At 45.9% G+C, this 22,056-nt stretch overlaps 1 protein-coding gene across 3 annotated transcripts in view; it reads right to left on the bottom strand.

Moving 5' to 3' along the window:
* TRAP1 (TNF receptor associated protein 1) overlaps window positions 1-22,056 on the bottom strand; it is a 197,591-nt gene that overhangs the window by 154,730 nt on the left and 20,805 nt on the right. For all 3 annotated transcript variants that reach the window (XR_004541110.1, XM_033963644.1, XM_033963646.1), the window contains exon 3: window positions 5,907-5,989. Coding sequence is in view for 2 of the 3 variants with exons in the window: in XM_033963644.1 (XP_033819535.1) it covers window positions 5,907-5,989 (83 nt within the window). In the remaining variant the exon portion in view is untranslated. The remainder of the gene's footprint in view (window positions 1-5,906; window positions 5,990-22,056) is intronic.

Genomic DNA, 22,056 nt, shown 5'->3' on the forward strand with positions numbered 1-22,056 from the left:
TGGTATTCCCTCCTCTGATCGAGAATTTAAATTAGCAGCCTATGCTGATGATGTCTTAATTTTTCTTAGGAACCCTCAATCTTCTCTTCCTCATCTTATACATATCATCAAACAATACTCTCGCTTTTCCGGATATTCTGTCAATTGGGAGAAATCAGAAATCTTTCCTCTGAATAATAACATTCTTCAATCAGATTTGGCTAAATTTCCATTCACATGGTCAAATGAAGCTGTGAAATACTTGGGGATTCTAATACACAAGGATCCGGTCCTTGCTCAAGATCTTAATATATCTAAAATCAAAAATTTAGTTCTTAACACTACATCTAGATGGTCTCCACTTTATTTGTCTTGGTGGGGTAGGATAGCATCCATCAAAATGACTCTAGCACCTCAAATTAATTACATTCTCTCTATGCTTCCTCTTCTATGCCGAAAATCATTCTTCTATTGGCTAAACAGGAAGCTATCTGAATTCATATGGAACAAGAAAAAACCTCAAATTACTCTAGCCAAGCTGAAGGCCTCTAAAATTAACGGTGGTCTTAACATCCCGGATTTCTACCATTATTATATAGCTTCATTAACTAAATATGGAGCTTACTGGGTTAATGATTCCTTTTATCAAGACCCTCCTACTTGGTTTGAAATGGAATGTTTTCTATGCAAACCTTTACACATCTCCTGCTTACTAACGATATCAATACCCAGACATTTGAGAAAGTATTCTCTGTTGAGTTCAACGCAACATGCTCTCCATTATTTAGATAATATAGCTGAGATATCAATTAGTGTTAGCCCACTCATGTCTCTTTGGAATAATCCCAAAATCCAAAACCAAGGCAAATCCCTTTCATGGAAACGGTGGCAGCGGGCAGGTATATGGTTTGCTCATCAACTGTCTACTCTCACTATGTCAATTCCTTTTGATATACTTTGTTCCACATATATGTTGCCTTCTTCTGCTTATTCACAGTGGATCTCACTCATTGAAGTGCTGTCTTCTGTGCACATACGATATGACTGCATGTCTTCCAAAAATACTATCTGCCATTGGTCTTTAATAATAATAATAATAATAACTTTATTCTTATATACCGCCAGCAATCTTGCGACTTCTAGGCGGTTTACAATAAGAGAAAACTGTAAATACAATAAAGGGAAACTGTACATATGACGAATTTAAGAGTATAGCAGTGTACATCTGATAACATTAATAATGTTAACGACAGTTTGTGTGCTGCAAGGCCGGGAGGTGCCAAGCTATTTATACAGAAGTAGAAATAATCCGTAGATTGAATGGAGTGTTCATAATTAGTGATTAGGGGTTAGGGTTACCAATTTACAAGTTCAGGTATGTGATGATGTTACGAGGGGGGCTGATGTTCCGGTTCGTTACCTAGGTATTTCAAGAATAGGTAAGTTTTTAGGTGTTTTCTGAATTCTTCATATTTGTTTGTGTGCGCAATTAGTTTTTCTAGGTCTTTACCCCATATGGCTGCTTGATACGATAGCAGTTGTTGATGGTGTCTCTTATATTTGCACCCTCTAGCCGGTGGGGAGACAAATTTCATGTGTGTTTTTCTTTCATGTCTGTTGGTTGGGAATGAGAAGAGGTCTGTAATGTATTTTGGGGCTAGACCATTTAATACTTTGAAGCAGAGACATCCTAGCTTGAACTTTGTGCGTGCCTCCATCGGCAGCCAGTGTAGGAGTCGGTAGGAAGGGGTTATGTGATCGGACTTCTTCAGCCCGAAAATCATCCTGACTGCTGCGTTTTGTATCAGTTGTAGTCTTTGCATTTGCTTCTGGGGGATTGTCAGATGGGTGATGTTGCAATAATCCAGGTGGTTTAGTATTAGTGATTGTACTAGAATTCTGAAAGCTGAGATGTGGAAGTACGCCTTAATGGACCTAAGTTTCCAGAGGGTGAAAAACCCTTTTTTGACTAGGGAGTCTATGTGGTCTTTCATGGTTAGACTTTGGTCTAGTATTACTCCTAGAATCTTCATCGTTTGTTGAATGGGGTAGTTCAGATTGTTAATGTGTAATGATATTGTCGTGTTATGTGCGTGTGGCGAGGCTATGAAGAATTTAGTTTTATCTGGGTTGAGCTTCAGTTTGAAATCTGTGGTCCATTGTTCCATCATGTTTAGCGCTTCAGTCTTTATGGTCTCTAGCAAAAGGAAAAGCTATATCTTTTTTTTATAATATTCTGAGAGATCATTTCTTCACTTTTTCATACCATTCTATGAAACACTGGGATAATATACTCATCACTCCGCTTTCTGACATTAACTGGGAACTCTTTTGGTCTTCAACAAACCGCCCACTTTTATCTGCTAGAGTTTCACAATCAATGTTCTTTATTATGTGGAACGCAATATGGACCCCATTTCGCATGTGGAAAGCCAAATTAAAACAAGACTCTGTTTGCTGGAATTGTTTGAAAGAGGAGGGAACTCTTGATCACATGTTTTTTCATTGTACTTTGGTCCGCTCTTTTTGGACCCAAATTTGGAACACCATACAATCTATCACTAACTGCTCAGAAGAGATTTCTATGGACATTATAATCCTTCGATCTCAACATCCCTGCTTTGCGCAATCAAATTGCCCTCCTAATCTCATTGATACCATGTTGGTAATTGCCCTCATGCACATTCTGAAAAATTGGAAATCATCTTCGTTATTAGATTATACGTTTTGGTGGAACTCTTTATATATGTATCATAGATTTGAATCATATGCATTTGAGAATAAAATTACACACCGAATCTCTAAGAATTTGAAAAGCAAAAAATCACCCTGGTCATTCTTAGATTCATATGTACGCTCTGACTTGTAGACACTCCTGTCTCCCTTTCCTTTTCTTCACTTTTCCTCTTTCTTTCCTTTCTCTTTAACTTTTATTCTGTTCTATCTCATCTTTTTCTCATACAGTCTTCACAAATAACTCCATTACTCTGAGCTTTTCTTAATACTATGATCCTTTATATTTTATTTTATATTTATAGACCCTATATATACAAAATGTTATATTATTTTTTATGTATTTGAATTGCTCTCTGTATTTTTTCAAAATACTCATTAAAAAAATTTATTGAGGAGAAAAGGAAAAAAAAAAAAAAAAGAACCATAACGGCACGGCTCTAATACACAGCATTGTGAATTTTCAAAAAAAAAAAGAACCTGTCATAACTGCTCGGCTGAGGTTTATGTGCACTGGGTAAGGCCACTTGCTGAGCCCAGCTTGGCCGCAGTCACAACTCGTCATAAGATCATCCAGACCATAGTTGAAGAGCATTTGGCCCCTAAAAGGAAGCCTGCTCAAAGTAGCCTTAAAAGAAAAATCACCCCATTGCCTGATTCAGAGCATTCTGCGGGCAGAACAGAGTAAGAAGTCACCTTTCTCAAGACCTAAACATGTCATATAGAACATCTGCCATATAGTCGACTTCTGCCAACACTAAATGTGGGTAAGCATCTTCCTCCAACAGAGAAGTGTGGTGCAATCTAGTGTGACAAGCAGTTACAGCCACTTTCATCCCCAGGGCTAGGGTCTCAAATTGTCTTCTGAGGACCAAAGCCAACCTGCAATCCTGCCCATCTTTTAGAACCACTCCTCCCTCACTAAGGAGCGATATACACTTGGTGACTTGTGCCACCAACAAATCAACCTTGGGTGTAACAAACATCTCCTGAAAGTCAGTTGCAATAGGGTACAGCCAGGCAAGAGCCATGGTTACCCTGAGGTCCCTCCAGAGATCCTCCCAATGCTCTGTTATGAGAGCTGTAATATCTAGATGTGAGGGAAAGCATGCGGTCTGCGTTTTAGAACCACTCATTACAGAAGTCTGCACAGATGAAGACTGTGGCCATTCCAATTTCAATTCCTGTAAAGCCTGTGACAGTATCCAAACAGACCCACCAGCTTGAAAAGCTTGCACAGAGTCAGGTCATCACCCTGGTCTAGTGTCACCACAGCCTGCTGACCGTTGGCAACTGCCTGATTTTCAAAACTCCCACAAACAGAAGGTTTGCTCTGAGAGAGCAAAGGCAGGGAGTCTGAGCTCCAAAGATCCCTGTCCTTTTCCAATTGGCTTTTTGGGTCTGCAGTTGACATTTGCTTAGCAAACCCTGCGCTCCTGGGGGGCGCTACCCTCTGCCTTACTGCTGGAACAGACACAGAACTGGCGGACTGACTTTTATAATTCAAATAGGCATCATACAGCAAGCTAACAAAATCAGGTGTAAAGACCTGAACAGAAGTGCCAGATAAGCCTTTTGTGTGTTCATTGTGCCTCCTTAAGGGTCCAGCATCCTCTGTGCAGCGCTGTTTGCCGTGGATGCAGATTCAGTCTTTGTCGTTTCTGGAAATGACCTAGACTCTCTAGAGCGGCCCATCTGTAGTCCAAAGACCCTCAAGGGATATGAAAAGGCTGAGCCTGAGGCCCCCGCCCCTCCCCCATGGCACGTGAAACATGAACTTTCCTTGGCTGGCCAGTCAGCACAAATCTGGCATGAATCCAGTGTATCAGAGCCTGAGAAGTCCATCTGTGATGGAATATTGAAAATTCAAGGAATATTAAGGAAGATGGAGGATTTTTAAAACAAATCTGGAAATCCAAGATGGCCGCTGCAATAGTGATTTTGACACTAAAAACAACTAGCGGGAGCCAAAACAAAACTCCAAAAATTCAGGAAAGGGGTTTTTAGAGGTAGAAGACCCCCAATCTGGTCCCAGTAACCCTCAAAACTGCAAATCTCTGACACCCCAAAATTTCCCCATAGGCTGCAACAGCCACTATGTGGGCATTGCTTTTTCTGCTTAAGCTGCTAATATAGCTATGAAGAAAAGAAGATGTTCCGTCTCAGGCAAGCAAGGATTCCAGCTGCTTGTTTCTTCGGGCTGCCAGCCAGACCTTAAGAAGGTGGGTTGAGACCCCAACCCCCACTGATTCACTTGCTTAACCAGGGGGAGAGAGAAACGCAGCCAGCTCCACTCCAGCACTTCTGGACCGACCCAGGGCTCACACAACCTGTGCTCAAGATCCAGAGTCTGGGGCAAGTCATTCTCCCAGGGGAACGGTTCCCAAGCCTTCTTAACTGGTAAAGCAGGCTGGCTAGATAGGTACCCTTAAGGATGTCTGCAAGCAACAAAGTGTGTGTCTTCTCGCAGTCAGAGCTGTCCCAGGAACACTGGGAACCTCTGCAGCACAAAAACCTCACAATTTGGGAAAGAAAGCACCCCCTAAAATAAAACAATAAATCAGAGCAGATCAGAAGACAACTTCTCAGCTCGCCTGTAAAAATGAAAACTGGGAGAGGGCTACAGCACAGTCCTCTGGGAGAAGCGGTGAAGCAATGCAAGAAGATGATTGGCAACTTCTGCAAAGAAATGCGCGGTTTTGGGGTAACTACCTATTAGTTCAGGATCTCTGCTCATATTGCATCGGAAGTAAATTCAGAAGTAGATTTTATCAGAAACGTCTTGCAGAAAAAGTTCTGGCCAGAAAGCATAGGACAGGAAGTGCTGAGGAAACGACAGGCATTCCAAGCAGGATTAATGAATTCATGTTTGAATCTTCTTGTTTCTACATTTCTTACTTACTATCAATTTCGAAAAGATCTTAAAACCCACTTACTTAAATATAATATAATATATATTACTGATTTTCATATTATCATGTAATAGTTATAATGTACTTTTAATCTTTTTATGTATACTTATTTTAGTTTATATTGTGTTTTTTTTAAATTCATTAGTTTTAATGCTTGGATTAGTTACTTAGAATTTTATTATGTATGATATTATTATATTGCACGCTGAGTACCTATTTTGTAAACCGCTATGAACTGCTGGTTAGGCAGTATATAAAAATAAATTATTATTATTACTGTACCTCTTTCTCAGAATACAGGGAGCAGGCCACAATGTCCAGTAGTTTCTTGGTCTCAGCCTGGAACTCGTATTCAGAGGCAGAACCTAACCAACAGCAACAATCAAAGCAAACCATGTTACACTCAGATAGCACAAACCAAAGAAATTGACTCCAAGAGTCCACAGAGAAAGAAGTCCAAAATAAACCAAAAGAACACTGTGGTATGGCGATGATCCTGAGATGGACTTTAATGAAAGAATCAAAGTCTTTTTTCATTGCCTTGATTTCAAGCAGCGGCCGCCTCTCCACATATCAGTTTTTTTTCAATGTATTCATCATCATATGACTATTAGGGACCCCTGAAGAAGACATCTTGTCGAAACGCGGACCTTGTTGGGTCCAGCGCTATTAGTGGACTAGGTCCTTATGATTTGTTTGTGGATTTTTAATTCTCATGTGGATTATTTTTTATGTTGATTATTTTACTGTATATTTGGAATTTGGATTTTTATTGTATATTTGAAACTTTGATTCTTTCATTAAAGTCCATCTCAGGATCATCGCCATAACCACAGTGTTCTTTTGGTTTATTTTGGACACTCAGATAACACACAAACACAAAAATTCCTATTTCCACATTCCTTGTGCTTCTGTATCTTCAAATGCTAAATGTCACCCCTTAGTGTCCGGAAATTAGTGTCCTTTTACTAAACCTTAGTGTGTGCTAAGTGCCATGTGGCACATAAGTATAAACAGGAGATACAGCATTTAGCACATGCTAATGTCTGTTAGAGCATGCTGAGATTTAGTACAAGAGCCCCAATGATTATAGGAGATTCTATGGCGGCCTTTAACCTTGTGTTTCAGAACCACTAGATAAAAACAAAATCCATAAAGATGTACTACGTACACTAGGTCAGACAAAGCACCCTGTATACAACAGTGGACAATCCAGGTCAAAATATCCAACAGGATCCCAATTCCTGTAAGCTCTGTCTTAACCATATAAGCCTCGAACACTTATGATTTTGAAGTGTTTGAGGCTTGTGCAGATAAGGATGGAGCTTGCAGGAACAGGAAAATAACTTGCGGGGATGGGACAGGAAAAAGAGTTCCCGCAGAAATGGGGAAAAATTTGGCCCCGTGTCATTCTCTAATATAGTCTATCTGGGTTATACTAAAGGGGACTGAGAATAAATAAGAAGCAAAGGTTTTTGGACAACAGGGATTATGTCCAGAGATGGAATGCTGTGTTGACACAGTGTTCAATAGATTTGATGCTATTAACCACCAATGTTTTGGACAAAAAAATCCAGGAAGTTAGACTAGGTGAAGGAGATAGTTGGAACTGAGGAATTTGAACCCGAGATAACAGAATTTACTCAACAGATAGAAAAGTATAAGGAAGAAGTTAAGTAGCAAAAGATCAGTAAGCTTAAAAGAGATGACTATGACTATACCAAAGGGTATGTCTACCAGTGGATGAGCAAGACTCTTAAGTCCAGGAGAAATCAGGTAGTGGGAAAATGCACATTAACTCATCAAATGCATCATCATCTGAGGAGCTCCAGTCATCGAGAAGTTCCAGTGGGGGTTCTGTAAGTGTGTTCAGGGACAAGCTTTACCTCAGGATTTTTTACGGATACCCAACAAATTGAATCAGAAAACTGCTGTGGTTCAAACCAGGCAGGTGAAAACGTGCCAGCAGGCACAAAATCAATAAATGTTATTAATTTATCTCAAAGGGTTTTAAATCAGGATGAAATAGCAGTCCTTCAGTTTGGTCTGTCTTTTGTGCCGACACACCCCTATAATACGTTTATGACCCATTCTTATCTTTACAAGTTATTTAGAAAATTGTGTTTAAGGGTCTATTTTGGGAATTCCCAGAGTGATCTAGAGGAAAGCAAAACATTTTTGCATAAGTATAGGAGTATGTCCAAGTGGTTACCCCCTGGGATTAATGACCCTGTAATAGAAACATTTCAGCAGAAGGTTTTGCAAGAGCTGATCGTGACTGAGGCAACAGAGCAGGGGGATTATTGTAACTTGTCAAAAAAACAACATAGGGCATTGAGAGAGTTACAAACTGACCCTTCCATAATTGTAACTAGGGCTAATAATGGGGGGTGCTGTGGTGGTCTTAGATAGGGAAACTTATGAATAAGAAACTAACTGCCAATTGTCTGATAATGAATATTATCGGCAATTATTAGACCAATATCGGCAATTATTAGACCAAAATCCCACTACTGAGTTTGGTGGTAAGATATTAGCATGCCTGAATGCACCTAAGGAAAATGGGGTAATCTCATTAAAAGAACATAAATACCTGGCGGTTGAACATCCTAAGATACCCAGCATCTATTTTATACATAAGGTGCATAAAGGTTTGATAGCACCCTCGGGCTGCCCGATTGTTTCTAGTCGGAGGTCATTATTTCAGCCCTTGTCTCAGTTTTTGGATTTTTATTTACAGAAATTAGTACATCAAATCTCTTCTTACATAGAGGATTCTACTCATTTGATCAATGAATTGAAAAATCTGGTGATTGATGAGTCTATTATGCTGATAACTCTGGACATAAAGGCATTGTACACCAATATCTCCCAAAGAGAAGCGATTGAATTGGTCCGTCAAGTAGTGCTCCAATTGAATATTGATGATGTTTGAGAGCATTCTTGGGGGATATTGGTGAACTAGTAGTTGTCAGCATAGCTACTGCTAGCAATCAGCATTTTCAGTTGGCATAACTAATGTCAGCAAAGGCCTATGGGAAATTATATCAATCTCACTCTGGAATGTAGATGCAAATAGATCCTGAATGCTTATTCACAGAAAGCATCCAGGAAGACGGTTTCAAGTAGCCCTGATTAAATCATGATTAGCTAAAAGGTGTTAATGTCTGATTAAGAGGGTGCTTAGGACAATGGGTCCAGGTACACAGAAAACTAAAGTTAACCAGAAATTATTGTCAGAGACATACTGGAAATCACATATGACTTCAGCCTATTCTTCGTCTGTCTAGCACAAGTGTACTAAGGAGGGGGAGATTTAACTTCTATTGAAGCTCAATAGTTTTCTATATTCAGAATAAGATTCAAAACTATAAAAGCCTCCTCTCTGCAAGACAAATCAATCTCTTTCTCTGTCTATCCTTCTCTTTATCTATGGAACCCGAAGCTTAGACCATCACCCCATCCCCCTTTCTCTCTCAGGCTCTCCCTAGAACTTCAGACTCTCTGTCTCTTTGCCTCTGAACTCTGTAAAGCAGGGAAACTGCTTTGCTCTCTCATTAATTGTAATGCTTATTTGTAATGATTATAAACATTGCTTTCCTATAAGCCTATTTCTATAAAGCACAGTTGCTTACCGTAAAGCACAGTTACTTACCGTAACAGGTGTTATCCAGGGACAGCAGGCAGATATTCTTGACTGATGGGTGACGGCACCGACGGAGCCCCGGTACGGACAATTTTAGAGTGATTGCACTCTAAGAACTTTTTAGAAAGTTCCAGCTCGGCCGCACCGCGCACGCGCGAGTGCCTTCCCGCCCGACAGAGGCGCGCGGTCCCTCAGTTAGTATAAGCCAGCTAAGAAGCCAACCCGGGGAGGTGGGTGGGACGCAAGAATATCTGCCTGCTGTCCCTGGATAACACCTGTTACGGTAAGTAACTGTGCTTTATCCCAGGACAAGCAGGCAGCTATTCTTGACTGATGGGTGACCTCCAAGCTAACAAAAAGAGGGATGGAGGGAAGGTTGGCCATTAGGAAAACAAATTTTGTAAAACAGATTGGCCGAAGTGACCATCCCTTCTGGAAAATGCATCCAGACAATAATGAGATGTAAAAGTGTGAACTGAGGACCAAGTAGCAGCCTTGCAGATTTCCTCAATAGGAGTGGAACGGAGGAAAGCTACAGATGCTGCCATTGCTCTGACTTTATGGGCCGTGACAGAACCTTCCAGTGTCAGTCCGGTCTGAGCATAACAGAATGAAATGCACGCTGTAAGCCAATTTGACAACGTACGTTTAGAAACAGGACGTCCCAATTTGTTCGGATCAAAGGACAGGAAAAGTTGGGGAACTGATCTGTGGGGTTTCGTACGCTCCAGATAGTAAGCAAGAGCCCTTTTACAATCCAAAGTATGTAGAGCTTGTTCTCCAGAATGAGAATGAGGTTTTGGAAAGAAAACAGGCAGAACAATGGATTGGTTGAGATGAAATTCAGAAACAACCTTGGGGAGAAACTTTGGATGTGTACGTAGAACCACCTTGTCATGGTGAAAAACCGTAAAAGGTGGATCCGCAACCAACGCATGAAGCTCACTGACCCTCCTGGCAGAGGTAAGAGCAATAAGGAAAAGAACCTTCCAAGTGAGAAATTTGAAAGGAGAAGTAGCTAAAGGTTCAAATGGAGGCTTCATTAAAGCTGAAAGAACCACATTGAGATCCCAGATAACCGGAGGGGCTTTAAGAGGTGGTTTCACATTGAAAAGCCCACGCATGAACCTGGATACCAGGGGATGAGCTGAAAGAAGTTTTCCATGGACTGGCTCATGAAAAGCTGCAATAGCACTGAGGTGGACCCTGATGGAAGAGGACTTCAGGCCAGAATCAGACAAAGAAAGAAGATAATCCAACAACGTCTCCACTGCTAGGGAAGTGGGATCAAGATGATGAAGAAGACACCAGGAAGAAAATCTCGTCCACTTCTGATGGTAACATTGTAGAGTGGCTGGCTTCCTGGAGGCATCCAGAATGGAACGAACGGGCTGAGACAAAAGAGTATCAGTCGAGTTCAGCCCGAGAGATACCAAGCCATCAGGTGTAGAGACTGGAGGTTGGGATGCAGAAGGGTTCCCTGCTGTTGCGTAAGCAGAGAAGGAAACAGAGGAAGAAGAAAAGGTTCCCTGGAACTGAGTTGAAGTAGAAGGGAGAACCAATGTTGCCTGGGCCACCTCGGAGCAATCAGAATCATTGTGGCTCGTTCCCTCTTGAGCTTGAACAAGGTTCTCAACATGAGAGGCAGAGGAGGGAAGGCATACAGGAACAGATTCGACCAGTCGAGGAGAAAAGCATCTGCTGTGAGACGGTGTGGAGAGTAAAGTCTGGAGCAGAAAAGGGGCAGCTGATGATTGTGAGGAGCTGCAAAGAGGTCTATCTGAGGAGTGCCCCATTGATTGAAGATAGACTGCAGAGTTACGGGATCGAGCGTCCACTCGTGAGGTTGGAGAATTCTGCTGAGTTTGTCCGCTAAGGAATTCTGTTTCCCCTGAATGTATATAGCTTTCAGGAAGAGATGATGATCTATGGCCCAAGTCCAGATCTTCTGAGCTTCCTGGCATAAAAGGCGAGAGCCTGTCCCACCCTGTTTGTTGATGTAGTACATCGCAACCTGATTGTCTGTGCACAACAGAAGGACCTGCGGAAAGAGGAGGTGTTGGAAGGCCTTGAGGGCGTAAAACATCGCTCTGAGTTCCAGGAAATTGATTTGGTGCTTCCTTTCCTGGGCTGACCAAAGACCCTGAGTCTGGAACTCGTTCAAGTGAGCTCCCCATGCGTACAGAGATGCGTCGGTGGTGATGACTAGTTGATGAGGAGGCTGATGGAACAGAAGACCTCTGGATAGATTTGAGGATACCAACCACCATTGAAGAGACTGACGAAGAGATGATGTCACAGATATATGTCGGGAGCAAGGATCCGACGCTTGGGACCACTGAGTAGCAAGGGTCCATTGAGGAGTGCGCAGGTGAAGACGTGCGTGAGGTGTGACATGAACTGTGGATGCCATGTGCCCCAAGAGTACCATCATGTGTCTGGCTGAGATGGAAGGTAGGGAAAGCACTTGCTGACATAGAGACTGAAGGGTTTGAAGACGATTGGATGGTAGGAAAGCTCTCATTAGGAGTGTATCCAGGATCGCTCCAATGAATTGAAGTCTCTGAGTGGGGATGAGATGAGATTTGGGTAGATTGATCTCGAACCCCAGGATTCGTAGAAACTGGATGGTTTGGTTGGTAGCCATGAGAACTGCTTGAGCAGATGTGGCTTTGATCAACCAATCGTCTAGATAAGGAAATACATGAAGGTGGTGAGAGCGTAGAAATGCCGCTACCACAATGAGACATTTGGTGAATACCCTTGGAGAGGAGGCAAGACCGAAGGGCAGCACCTTGTACTGGTAATGACAATGATTGATCATGAATCGGAGATATGGTCTGGAGGTTACATTGATCGGTATGTGAGTGTAAGCCTCTTTGAGATCGAGGGAGCATAGCCAGTCGTTTTGATTTAGAAGGGGATAAAGGATGGCTAAAGAAAGCATCTTGAATTTTTCTTTTACCAGATGAATGTTGAGATCGCGAAGATCCAGGATGGGTCTGAGATCTCCTGTCTTTTTGGGAACTAGAAAGTAACGGGAGTAGAATCCCTGCCCCTTTTGATCTAGAGGAACTTCCTCTATAGCGTTCAGAAGGAGGAGGGATTGGACCTCCTGAATAAGGAGGGCTGATTGAGGACTGTTCAAAGCAGACTCTTTTGGCAGGCTTTGAGGGGGAAGAGTCTGAAAGTTGAGAGAGTAGCCGTGGCGGATGATGTTGAGGACCCATTGGTCCGAAGTGATTACTTCCCACCGGCTGAGGAACAGAGAAAGTCGACCTCCTATAGGTTGAGGCAGGAGAGCAGGAATAGGGATACTGGCTATACTGCGGAGAATGAAGTCAAAAGGGCTGTGACTTCTGCTGAGGAGGTTGTTTCACAGGTTGCTGCTGCTGCTGCTGTCTGGGAGGCTGACGTTGCTGTTGCCTCTGACGTCGAGGTTGTTGAGCAGTGGTAGGCAATGGACGGGCTGTGAAACGGCGTTGATAAGCCGATTGCTGCCTGTATGGTCGTGGTGGAGGAGGCTTCTTTTTATTCTTGAGCAGGGTATCCCAGCGTGTCTCATGAGCCGAGAGCTTTTGGGTGGTTGAGTCCATGGATTCCCCAAAGAGCTCATCCCCTAGGCATGGGGCGTTGGCTAACCGATCTTGATGGTTAACATCAAGCTCGGATACCCGAAGCCAGGCCAAACGGCGCATAGCCACCGACATAGCTGTCGCTCTGGATGTAAGTTCAAAGGTGTCATATATGGACCTAACCATAAACTTACGAAGGTGGAATAGAGACGACAAGCATGAGTGAAAAGATTGTTGTTTTCTGGAAGGAAGATATTTTTCGAAAGAAGCCATGGTGGTAAGGAGATGCTTTAAATAAAAAGAAAAATGAAAAGCATAATTACTAGCTCTATTTGCTAACATAGCGTTTTGGTAGAGCCTCTTACCGAACTTATCCATGGCCCTTCCTTCTCTGCCAGGAGGGACAGATGCATATACACTGGCTCCTGAAGTCTTTTTAAGGGTGGATTCGACAAATAAGGATTCGTGTGGAAGTTGAGGTTTGTCGAACCCAGGAATGGGAATTACTTTGTATAGAGAATCCAGTTTACGTGGGGCCCCTGGGACAGTTAAAGGAGTCTCTAAATTCTTATAGAAAGTTTCCCTCAAGATGTCATGAAGGGGAAGTTTCAAAAATTCCTTTGGAGGCTGATCAAAATCAAGGGCATCCAAAAAAGCTTTAGACTTTTTGGATTCAGCCTCCAAAGGAATGGACAAAGACTCACACATCTCTTTCAAGAAATTGGAGAAAGAGGAAGTGGCCTGTTTGGAGGATGGGTCAGGGACAGCCGAATCCTCCTCCTCTGAGGAACATTCTCCTTCAGAAAGAAAGGGTTCCTCTGAGTCTCCCCACAGATCAGGGTCTCTGACATGGGAAGAATGGTCCCGAGACTCAGGTGTCGATGTTTGCATGTGTCGGGTTTTGCGTACCGACTTACCCGACCTCATCGATACCGAGTCAGGCGAAGTTATCGGTCGCACCGGTGCCGAAGTCTGTACCGATTGGTGGTGAGCTCTCGGCTCCGGTGCAAGGACTGGCATCGATACCGATGAGGTTTGGTGAAGCGGTACCGAGACAGTGGAAGCAGGTAAGACAGGTTCCACAACCGGTACCGATACGGGTTGATGTACAACCGGTACCGATGGCTCGGTGTGGACTGGCACCGGAAGGTTCGGTGTCATTATAGCAGGAAGGAGTCGTTCTAATTGCTCCTTAAGCTGCACCTGAAGGATGGCCGTAATGCGGTCATCGAGGGATGGCACCGGTACCGCTTTTTTCTTCTGCGGTACCTGCGGTGCCGCTCTACGCCCCGGAGATGAGGAGCCCGATGTCGAGGGACTCACCTCTATAGGGGCGGAGCGCTTCCGCTGGCGTCTAACCGGCGGCAGGATTGGACTCACTGCACTCGAGGCCGGAAGACGTTCCAGCGGGGAAGGCTTCTTAGCCGGCTTACCTGACTGTTGAGATGCCGGTGTGGAATCACGCGGCGTCGAAGACGAGGGTGCCGACTGAAGCGGTGCCGAAGCCGGAGTCGAAGGAACGGGGTCGGACATCTCGGCACCGAATAACAAACGCTGTTGAATTAAGCGATTTTTTAATGTTCTTTTCTTTAAAGTAGCACAGCGGGTGCAAGAAGAGGCCTGATGCTCAGGACCCAAACACTGCAAGCACCAGTTGTGTGGGTCCGTGAGAGATATAGGCCTAGCACACCGCTGGCACTTTTTAAAACCCGGTTGAGGGGGCATGAAAGGGAAAACGGCTTCCGCCAAATCGAAGGCCGAGGCTTCGATGGTGGCAGAAGGCCCCGCCGGGGAAAAACCGAAATTGAAGAAAAAAGAAGTTTTTTTTTTTTTTTTTTTTTTTTTTTTACCAAAATAAAAGAAAGTAATAAAAGAAAGTAATAAAGTCAAAAGTTTACGCGAGCGGGAAGGCAAGTTATAAAAAAATTTCAACAGCCGTTGAAAACGCGTCTTCTTAGCTCCGCGGAAACTAAGAAACTGAGGGACCGCGCGCCTCTGTCGGGCGGGAAGGCACTCGCGCGTGCGCGGTGCGGCCGAGCTGGAACTTTCTAAAAAGTTCTTAGAGTGCAATCACTCTAAAATTGTCCGTACCGGGGCTCCGTCGGTGCCGTCACCCATCAGTCAAGAATAGCTGCCTGCTTGTCCTGGGATAACAGGTGTTATCCAGGGACAGCAGGCAGATATTCTTAACGCATGGGTGACATCACCGACAGAGCCCCGGTACGGACATTTTTCACTAGAAAGTTCTAGTTGGCCGCACCGCGCATGCGCGAGTGCCTTCCCGCCCGACGGAGGAGTGCGTGGTCCCCAGTTAAGATAAGCCAGCTAAGAAGCCAACCCGGGGAGGTGGGTGGGTCGTAAGAATATCTGCCTGCTGTCCCTGGATAACACCTGTTACGGTAAGTAACTGTGCTTTATCCCAGGACAAGCAGGCAGCATATTCTTAACGCATGGGTGACCTCCAAGCTAACAGAGAGAGAGGAGGGATGGTTGGCCATTAGGAAAATAAATTTTGTAACACAGATTGGCCGAAGTGTCCATCCCGTCTGGAGAAGGCATCCAGACAGTAGTGAGTAGTGAACGTGTGAACTGAGGACCAAGTGGCAGCCTTGCAGATTTCCTCGATGGGCGTGGAACGGAGGAAAGCCACAGAAGCAGCCATAGCTCTGACCCTGTGGGCCGTGACAGCAAGTGAGAGACCGGCCCGAGCATAACAGAACGCAATGCAGGCAGCAAGCCAGTTGGAAAGCGTCCGTTTGGAGACAGGACGACCTAGACGGTTAGGGTCAAAGGACAAAAGGAGCTGAGGAGATGAGCGGTGAGCCCTGGTATGGTCAAGGTAGTAAGCAAGGGCACGCTTACAGTCCAGCGTGTGCAACGCCTGTTCCCCAGGATGAGAATGGGGCTTAGGGAAAAAAGACAGGCAACACAATGGACTGGTTGAGGTGAAATTCCGAGACCACCTTGGGAAGGAATTTAGGATGGGTACGCAGAACCACCTTGTCATGGTGAAAAACAGTGAAAGGTGGGTCGGCCACCAGTGCATGCAGCTCACTAACCCTCCTGGCAGAGGTGATGGCAATGAGGAAAAGCACCTTCCATGTAAGAAATTTGAGCGAAGTTGTGGCAAGAGGCTCAAACGGAGGTTTCATGAGCGCTGATAAAACCACATTCAGGTCCCAGATGACTGGAGGAGGCTTCAGAGGTGGTTTGACATTGAAGAGGCCTCTCATGAAACGGGAAACCAGGGGATGAGCCGTGAGAGGTTTTCCGAGGATAGGCTCATGGAACGCAGTGATGGCACTGAGGTGGACTCTGATTGAGGTCGACTTGAGGCCAGCGTCAGAGAGAGAGAGCAAATAGTCCAGTACGGGTTCCACCGCCAATGAGGTGGGATCGTGATGATGAAGCAGACACCAAGAGGAGAACCGGGTCCACTTCTGCTGGTAACATTGGAGGGTGGCCGGTTTCCTGGAGGCATCCAGAATACGACGGACAGGCTGAGATATATTCTCTGGGGAGGTCAGCCCGAGAGAAACCAAGCTGTCAGGTGGAGCGAGGACAGATTGGGATGTAGTAGAGACTGATGCTGCTGTGTAAGTAGAGTAGGAAACACAGGAAGAGGAATGGGCTCCCTGGAGCTGAGCTGGAGTAGGAGGGAGAACCAGTGTTGACGAAGCCACCGAGGGGCGATGAGAATCATGGTGGCTCTGTCTCTGCGGAGTTTGAATAACGTCCGCAACATCAGAGGCAGTGGAGGAAAGGCATAGAGGAACCGATCCGTCCAGTCGAGCAGGAATGCATCCGGGGCCAGACGATGAGGAGAGAAGAGTCTGGAATAGAACTGGGGCAGCTGATGGTTGTGAGGAGCTGCAAAGAGGTCCACCTGAGGAGTGCCCCAGCGAGCAAAGATGGAGCGGAGTGTGGGAGGATCCAGAGTCCACTCGTGAGGTTGAAGGATGCGGCTGAGATTGTCTGCCAGGGAGTTCTGTTTGCCCTGGATATAGACAGCCTTGAGGAAAAGACTGTGGGCCGTGGCTCAGGTCCAGATGCGGATGGCCTCCTGACAGAGGAGGGGAGATCCGGTGCCGCCTTGCTTGTTTATGTAGTACATGGCGACTTGGTTGTCTGTGCACAGGAGAAGAACCTGAGGGTAGAGAAGGTGCTGGAAGGCCTTGAGAGCATAGAACATGGCCCTGAGTTCCAGGAAATTGATGTGATGTTGACGCTCCTGAGGGGTCCAGAGTCCCTGAGTGCGGAGTTCTGCCAGGTGAGCTCCCCATGCATAGGGGGAGGCATCTGTGGTTATGATCATGGAGTGAGGGGGAAGATGAAAGAGTAGACCCCTGGAAAGATTGGATGAGTTCAACCACCATTGAAGAGATTGCTGAAGAGACGATGTCACAGAGATGGGATGAGAAAGAGGATCCGTGGTCTGTGACCATTGGTTGGCTAGAGTCCATTGAGGTGTTCTGAGGTGGAGTCGCGCCAGAGGAAGCACATGGACCGTCGAGGCCATGTGGCCCAGGAGGACCATCATCTGCCGAGCTGGAATGGAATGATGAAGGAGCACTTGACGGCAGAGGTGGAGAAGGGTCCGTTGGCGGTCGGAGGGGAGAAACGCCCTCATGAAAGTGGTGTCGAGAACGGCTCCAATGAACTGAAGTCGCTGTGTGGGAAGTAGATGCGACTTGGGGTAGTTGATCTCGAACCCTAGGAGATGGAGGAAGGAGATGGTGTACTGAGTGGCTTGAAGCACAAGTGGAGACGTAGGTGCTTTTACCAACCAATCGTCCAAGTAGGGGAACACCTGGAGGTTGTGAGAACTGAGAAAGGCCGCCACTACAATAAGGCACTTGGTGAACACCCTGGGCGATGATGCTAGGCCAAAGGGTAGCACTTTGTACTGATAGTGGCGGTGCTGAATCTGAAATCGGAGGTAGCGACGGGAATTCAGATGGATTGGAATGTGAGTGTAGGCCTCTTTGAGGTCCAGGGAACATAGCCAGTCGTGTTGAGAGAGAAGAGGATAAAGCGTGGCCAGGGAGAGCATTCTGAACTTTTCCTTGACCAGACACTTGTTGAGGTCCCGGAGATCGAGAATGGAACGAAGGTCTCCTGTCTTCTTGGGAACCAGGAAGTAGCTGGAGTAGAATCCCTGACCCCTTTGGTCTGTGGGAACTTCTTCGATGGCATTGAGAAGAAGGAGGGATTGGACCTCCCTTAGGAGGAGAAGGGACTGGGAAGAGTGAGACGCAGACTCTATTGGAGGGTTGTCTGGTGGAAGAGTCTGGAAGTTGAGAAAGTAGCCGTGGCGGATGATGTTGAGGACCCACAGGTCTGAGGTGATGACCTCCCAACGGTTGAGGAAGAGTTAGAGACGTCCTCCGATTGGCTGAGGAAGAGGTAATGATGGTGGAAGACTGGCTATGCCCTGGAGAAAAGAGTCAAAAGGGCTGAGATGGTTTTGACAGAGGAAGAGGCTTGGCAGGTTGGTGAGATTGAGAGCGAGCCTGAGTGTGTTGTTGTCGAGGTCTGCGAGGCTGCTGTTGGGGCGGGTTGAGAGGCCTGGCCGAGAACCTGCGCTGGTAAGAGGATTGTGGTCTATAAGGACGAGCAGGTGGAGCCTTCTTTTTAGGTTTTACCAGAGTGTCCCATCTGGTCTCATGTGCTGAGAGCTTCTGGGTGGTCGAATCCAGGGACTCCCCAAAAAGTTCGTCCCCAAGACAGGGTGCGTTAGCTAGGCGGTCTTGGTGGTTGATGTCAAGATCAGATACCCTCAACCAGGCCAGACGCTGCATGGCAACAGCTATGGCAGACGCTCGGGAGGTCAGCTCAAATGAATCATAAATAGAGCGCACCATGAATTTCCGCAGTTGAAGGAGGCTGGAAATTTGTTGTTGAAAGAGTGGAACTTTGCGTTCAGGGATGTATTTTTGTAGGGCGGATAGTTGTTGCACAATATGTTTCATATAAAATGAGAAGTGAAATGTGTAATTATTCGCCCTGTTGGCTAGCATTGCATTTTGATAAAGGCGTTTGCCAAACTTATCCATCGTTTTGCCTTCTCTGCCAGGAGGGGTGGAGGCATAAACACTGGAGCCCTGAGTTTTCTTTAAAGTAGACTCAACGAGGAGAGACTCATGGGGCAATTGAGGTTTGTCAAAACCCGGAATTGGGATGACCCTGTATAGGCTGTCAAGTTTACGAGGAGCTCCGGGGACAGTGAGTGGATTTTCCCAATTTTTATAAAAAGTTTCCCGCAGTATGTCATGGACGGGTAACTTGAGGAACTCTTTGGGAGGTTGTTCAAAGTCTAAGGCATCCAGAAAGGCCTGGGACTTTTTGGAGTCGGACTCTAAAGGAATAGAAAGAGCCGCCGACATTTCCCTGAGGAATTTGGTGAAAGAGGATTGCTCAGGCTTGGAAGCGGCATCGGTCACTGAGGGTTCCTCGTCTGTGGACGATGCGTCCTCCTCGGTACCGGGAGGGGATTCTTCCCATAAGTCCGGGTCCCTGATGTCAGTGTGCGCACGCCGAGATGTCGGGGTGGAAGGCTCGGTGTGGCGGGTCTTAGAAAGAGACTTGCCAGAGCACATTGAGACGGTACCGGGGGAGGAAGACCGGTGCTGATCCCGGTCCCGGGAAGAGCGGTGTCGTTCTCGGTCCCGGGGAGACCGGTGCCCTTCCTGGTCCCGAGGAGGATCGGCTTCAGAGCGGGTCTGTACCACAGGACGAGAACGGAGTGGTTCAGCCGAGAGGATTGGCATGGAAGTGTTGAGTGGCACCGAGGGGGTGGACACCAGTGGGATGGTGCGAGGCTCGGGCCGGTCTGGTACCGAAAGAAGTGGTGCCAATAGGGTCGGTAGCAGGTGCTGGAGTTGTTACTGCAGCTGTTCCTGCAATTTGTCTTGGAGTATGGCCGCGATGCGGTCATCCAGGGGTGGCACCGGTACCGCTTTTTTCTTTTTCGGTTCCATAGGTGCTGCTCCACGCCCCGGCGATGAGGAGGCCGATGACGAGGCACTCACCGAGATCGGGGCGGAGCATTTGCTGGGTCGGCGTGAGGCCGGGAGGACCGGCGTCGCCACTGTGGCAGGTGGGCGCTCAAGGGAGGTGGAAGGCTTCTTAGCCGGCTTACCTGGTGCCAGCGACCCCGAGGAAGGATCGGGCGTCGTCAAAGTGGTCGGTGCCGTCTTTTGCGGTACCGTCGACATTGCGGCAGTTTCCATAGCAGATCCAGTACCGAAAAGGATGTTCTGCTGGATCTGCCGATTTTTTAAGGTGCGTTTCTTAAGAGTGGCACAGCGGGTGCAGGTGTCAGCCCGATGCTCTGGACCCAAACACTGTAGGCACCAATTGTGTGGGTCAGTGAGAGAGATCGGGCGTGCACACCGCTGGCACTTCTTAAAGCCCGGTTGAGGGGGCATGAAGGGAAACACGGCCTCCGCAAAATCAAAGCCGGAGGCTTGTATGATGGCAACAGGCCCCGCCGGGGCCGGCCTGAAAAATAAAGAAAAAACAAAGTTGTTTTGTTTTTTTTTTACTATTTAGAACGGAAAAAGAAACCCGAAGGGAAAAAGAGAAAAAACAAGAAATAACGCGAGCGGGAAGGCAAAAAGGAAGTTTTCAACGGCCGTTGAAACAACATGCGTCTTCTTCGCTTCGCAGAAACGAAGAAACTGGGGACCACGCACTCCTCCGTCGGGCGGGAAGGCACTCGCGCATGCGCGGTGCGGCCAACTAGAACTTTCTAGTGAAAAATGTCCGTACCGGGGCTCCGTCGGTGACGTCACCCATGCGTTAAGAATATGCTGCCTGCTTGTCCTGGGATAATATATTCTTTATGCAATCACCTCTTACTGTGTTTCTTATTTGATTCTATTCCTGGTGAATCTTCTGTGAGGGAACTGAACCTGGGACATGGCGTGTATAAGGGCGCCTCTCAAGTAACCCCTACCACCTCACCTTGTGGGGCACCTGACCTCCAAACCTTACAGTAGTGATATGTAATTATTTTGCATTTAATCACAAAATTTTATTTGCAGACAAAGGGTGTGGCAATGGGGGCAACAGTGGCACCCACGATCGCTTGCCTTTACATGTTCAGATTTGAGCAGTTGCATATTTGGGGATCAGCTTATATGGACAATAGTTACCTGGAAAAGGTTCATTGATGATGTTCTGTTGTTTTGGTCAGGCCCAGAGGATACCTTGCCGGGGTTTTTACAGTATTTAGATAATTGTGATCCTAATATCTCGTTTCAGTCCACTGTATCCACTTCAAGTATACAATTTCTGGATCTTCAAATTTCTTTGCTTGAAAATTAAGTGGAAACCTCTACTTATAGAAAAATTACAGACTGCAAAACGGTCCTACACTAAACAAATCATCACCCCCTGAATTTAAAAGATAGCGTGCTTGTAGGACAATTCCTGCGGCTGAAGTGTCTATACTCTAGCCCACGGGAATTTAGCCGCCAGGTGGACGCCAAGAGTGGGAGGTTTCAGCAATGGAGGTATCCCCATCAGGTAATTCGGAAAGCATACAAAAGGGCGAAACATACTCAGAAGAAATGGTTACTAATCTAGTCAAGTCATTATCAGGACTCTAGGTTAACTTGCTTGTTGCCTCATTCAGGCCCAGCAGGTACTTAGGGTCATTCAACATCCAGCATTTGAGCAATGTAAGGCTTGGAAAGGTTGATACGCCCCTGGTCAATCACTGGATTGAGGCAGGTCATCAAGTGCAGGAAGGAAAAATTATGTTCTTACCTGTTCATTTTCTTTCCTTTAGATGCAGCAGATGAATCCAGAGACCAATGGGATAGCACACATCTACCAGAAGGAGGAGATAGAGAAACTGATTAACAGGTGGTCCTATTGGCTGGCACTCCTCCTGTATCTTCAGTATAGCTCCTTGCCCAAGCATCCATAACCATCAATAGGCATAGCATGTAAAAAACTTCTTTCCCATAACAAATCTCAAAAGGCAATAATACAGAAGAAAACCATCAAAAATAACAAACTTCAAAAGTTGCAAAAGAAAAAACCGACAGACAATATCCAGAAAGGGTGGGGCTCTGGATTCATCTGCTGCGTCTAAAGGAAAGAAAATTAACAGGTAAGAACATAATTTTTCCTTCCTTAGCAACAGCAGCAGATGAATCCAGAGACCAATGGGATGTGGCAAAGCAATCCTTAATCTGGG

Source organism: Geotrypetes seraphini, chromosome 11 (genome assembly GCF_902459505.1).
Source record: "Geotrypetes seraphini chromosome 11, aGeoSer1.1, whole genome shotgun sequence".
In the NCBI taxonomy this organism is placed as follows: Eukaryota; Metazoa; Chordata; class Amphibia; order Gymnophiona; family Dermophiidae; genus Geotrypetes; species Geotrypetes seraphini.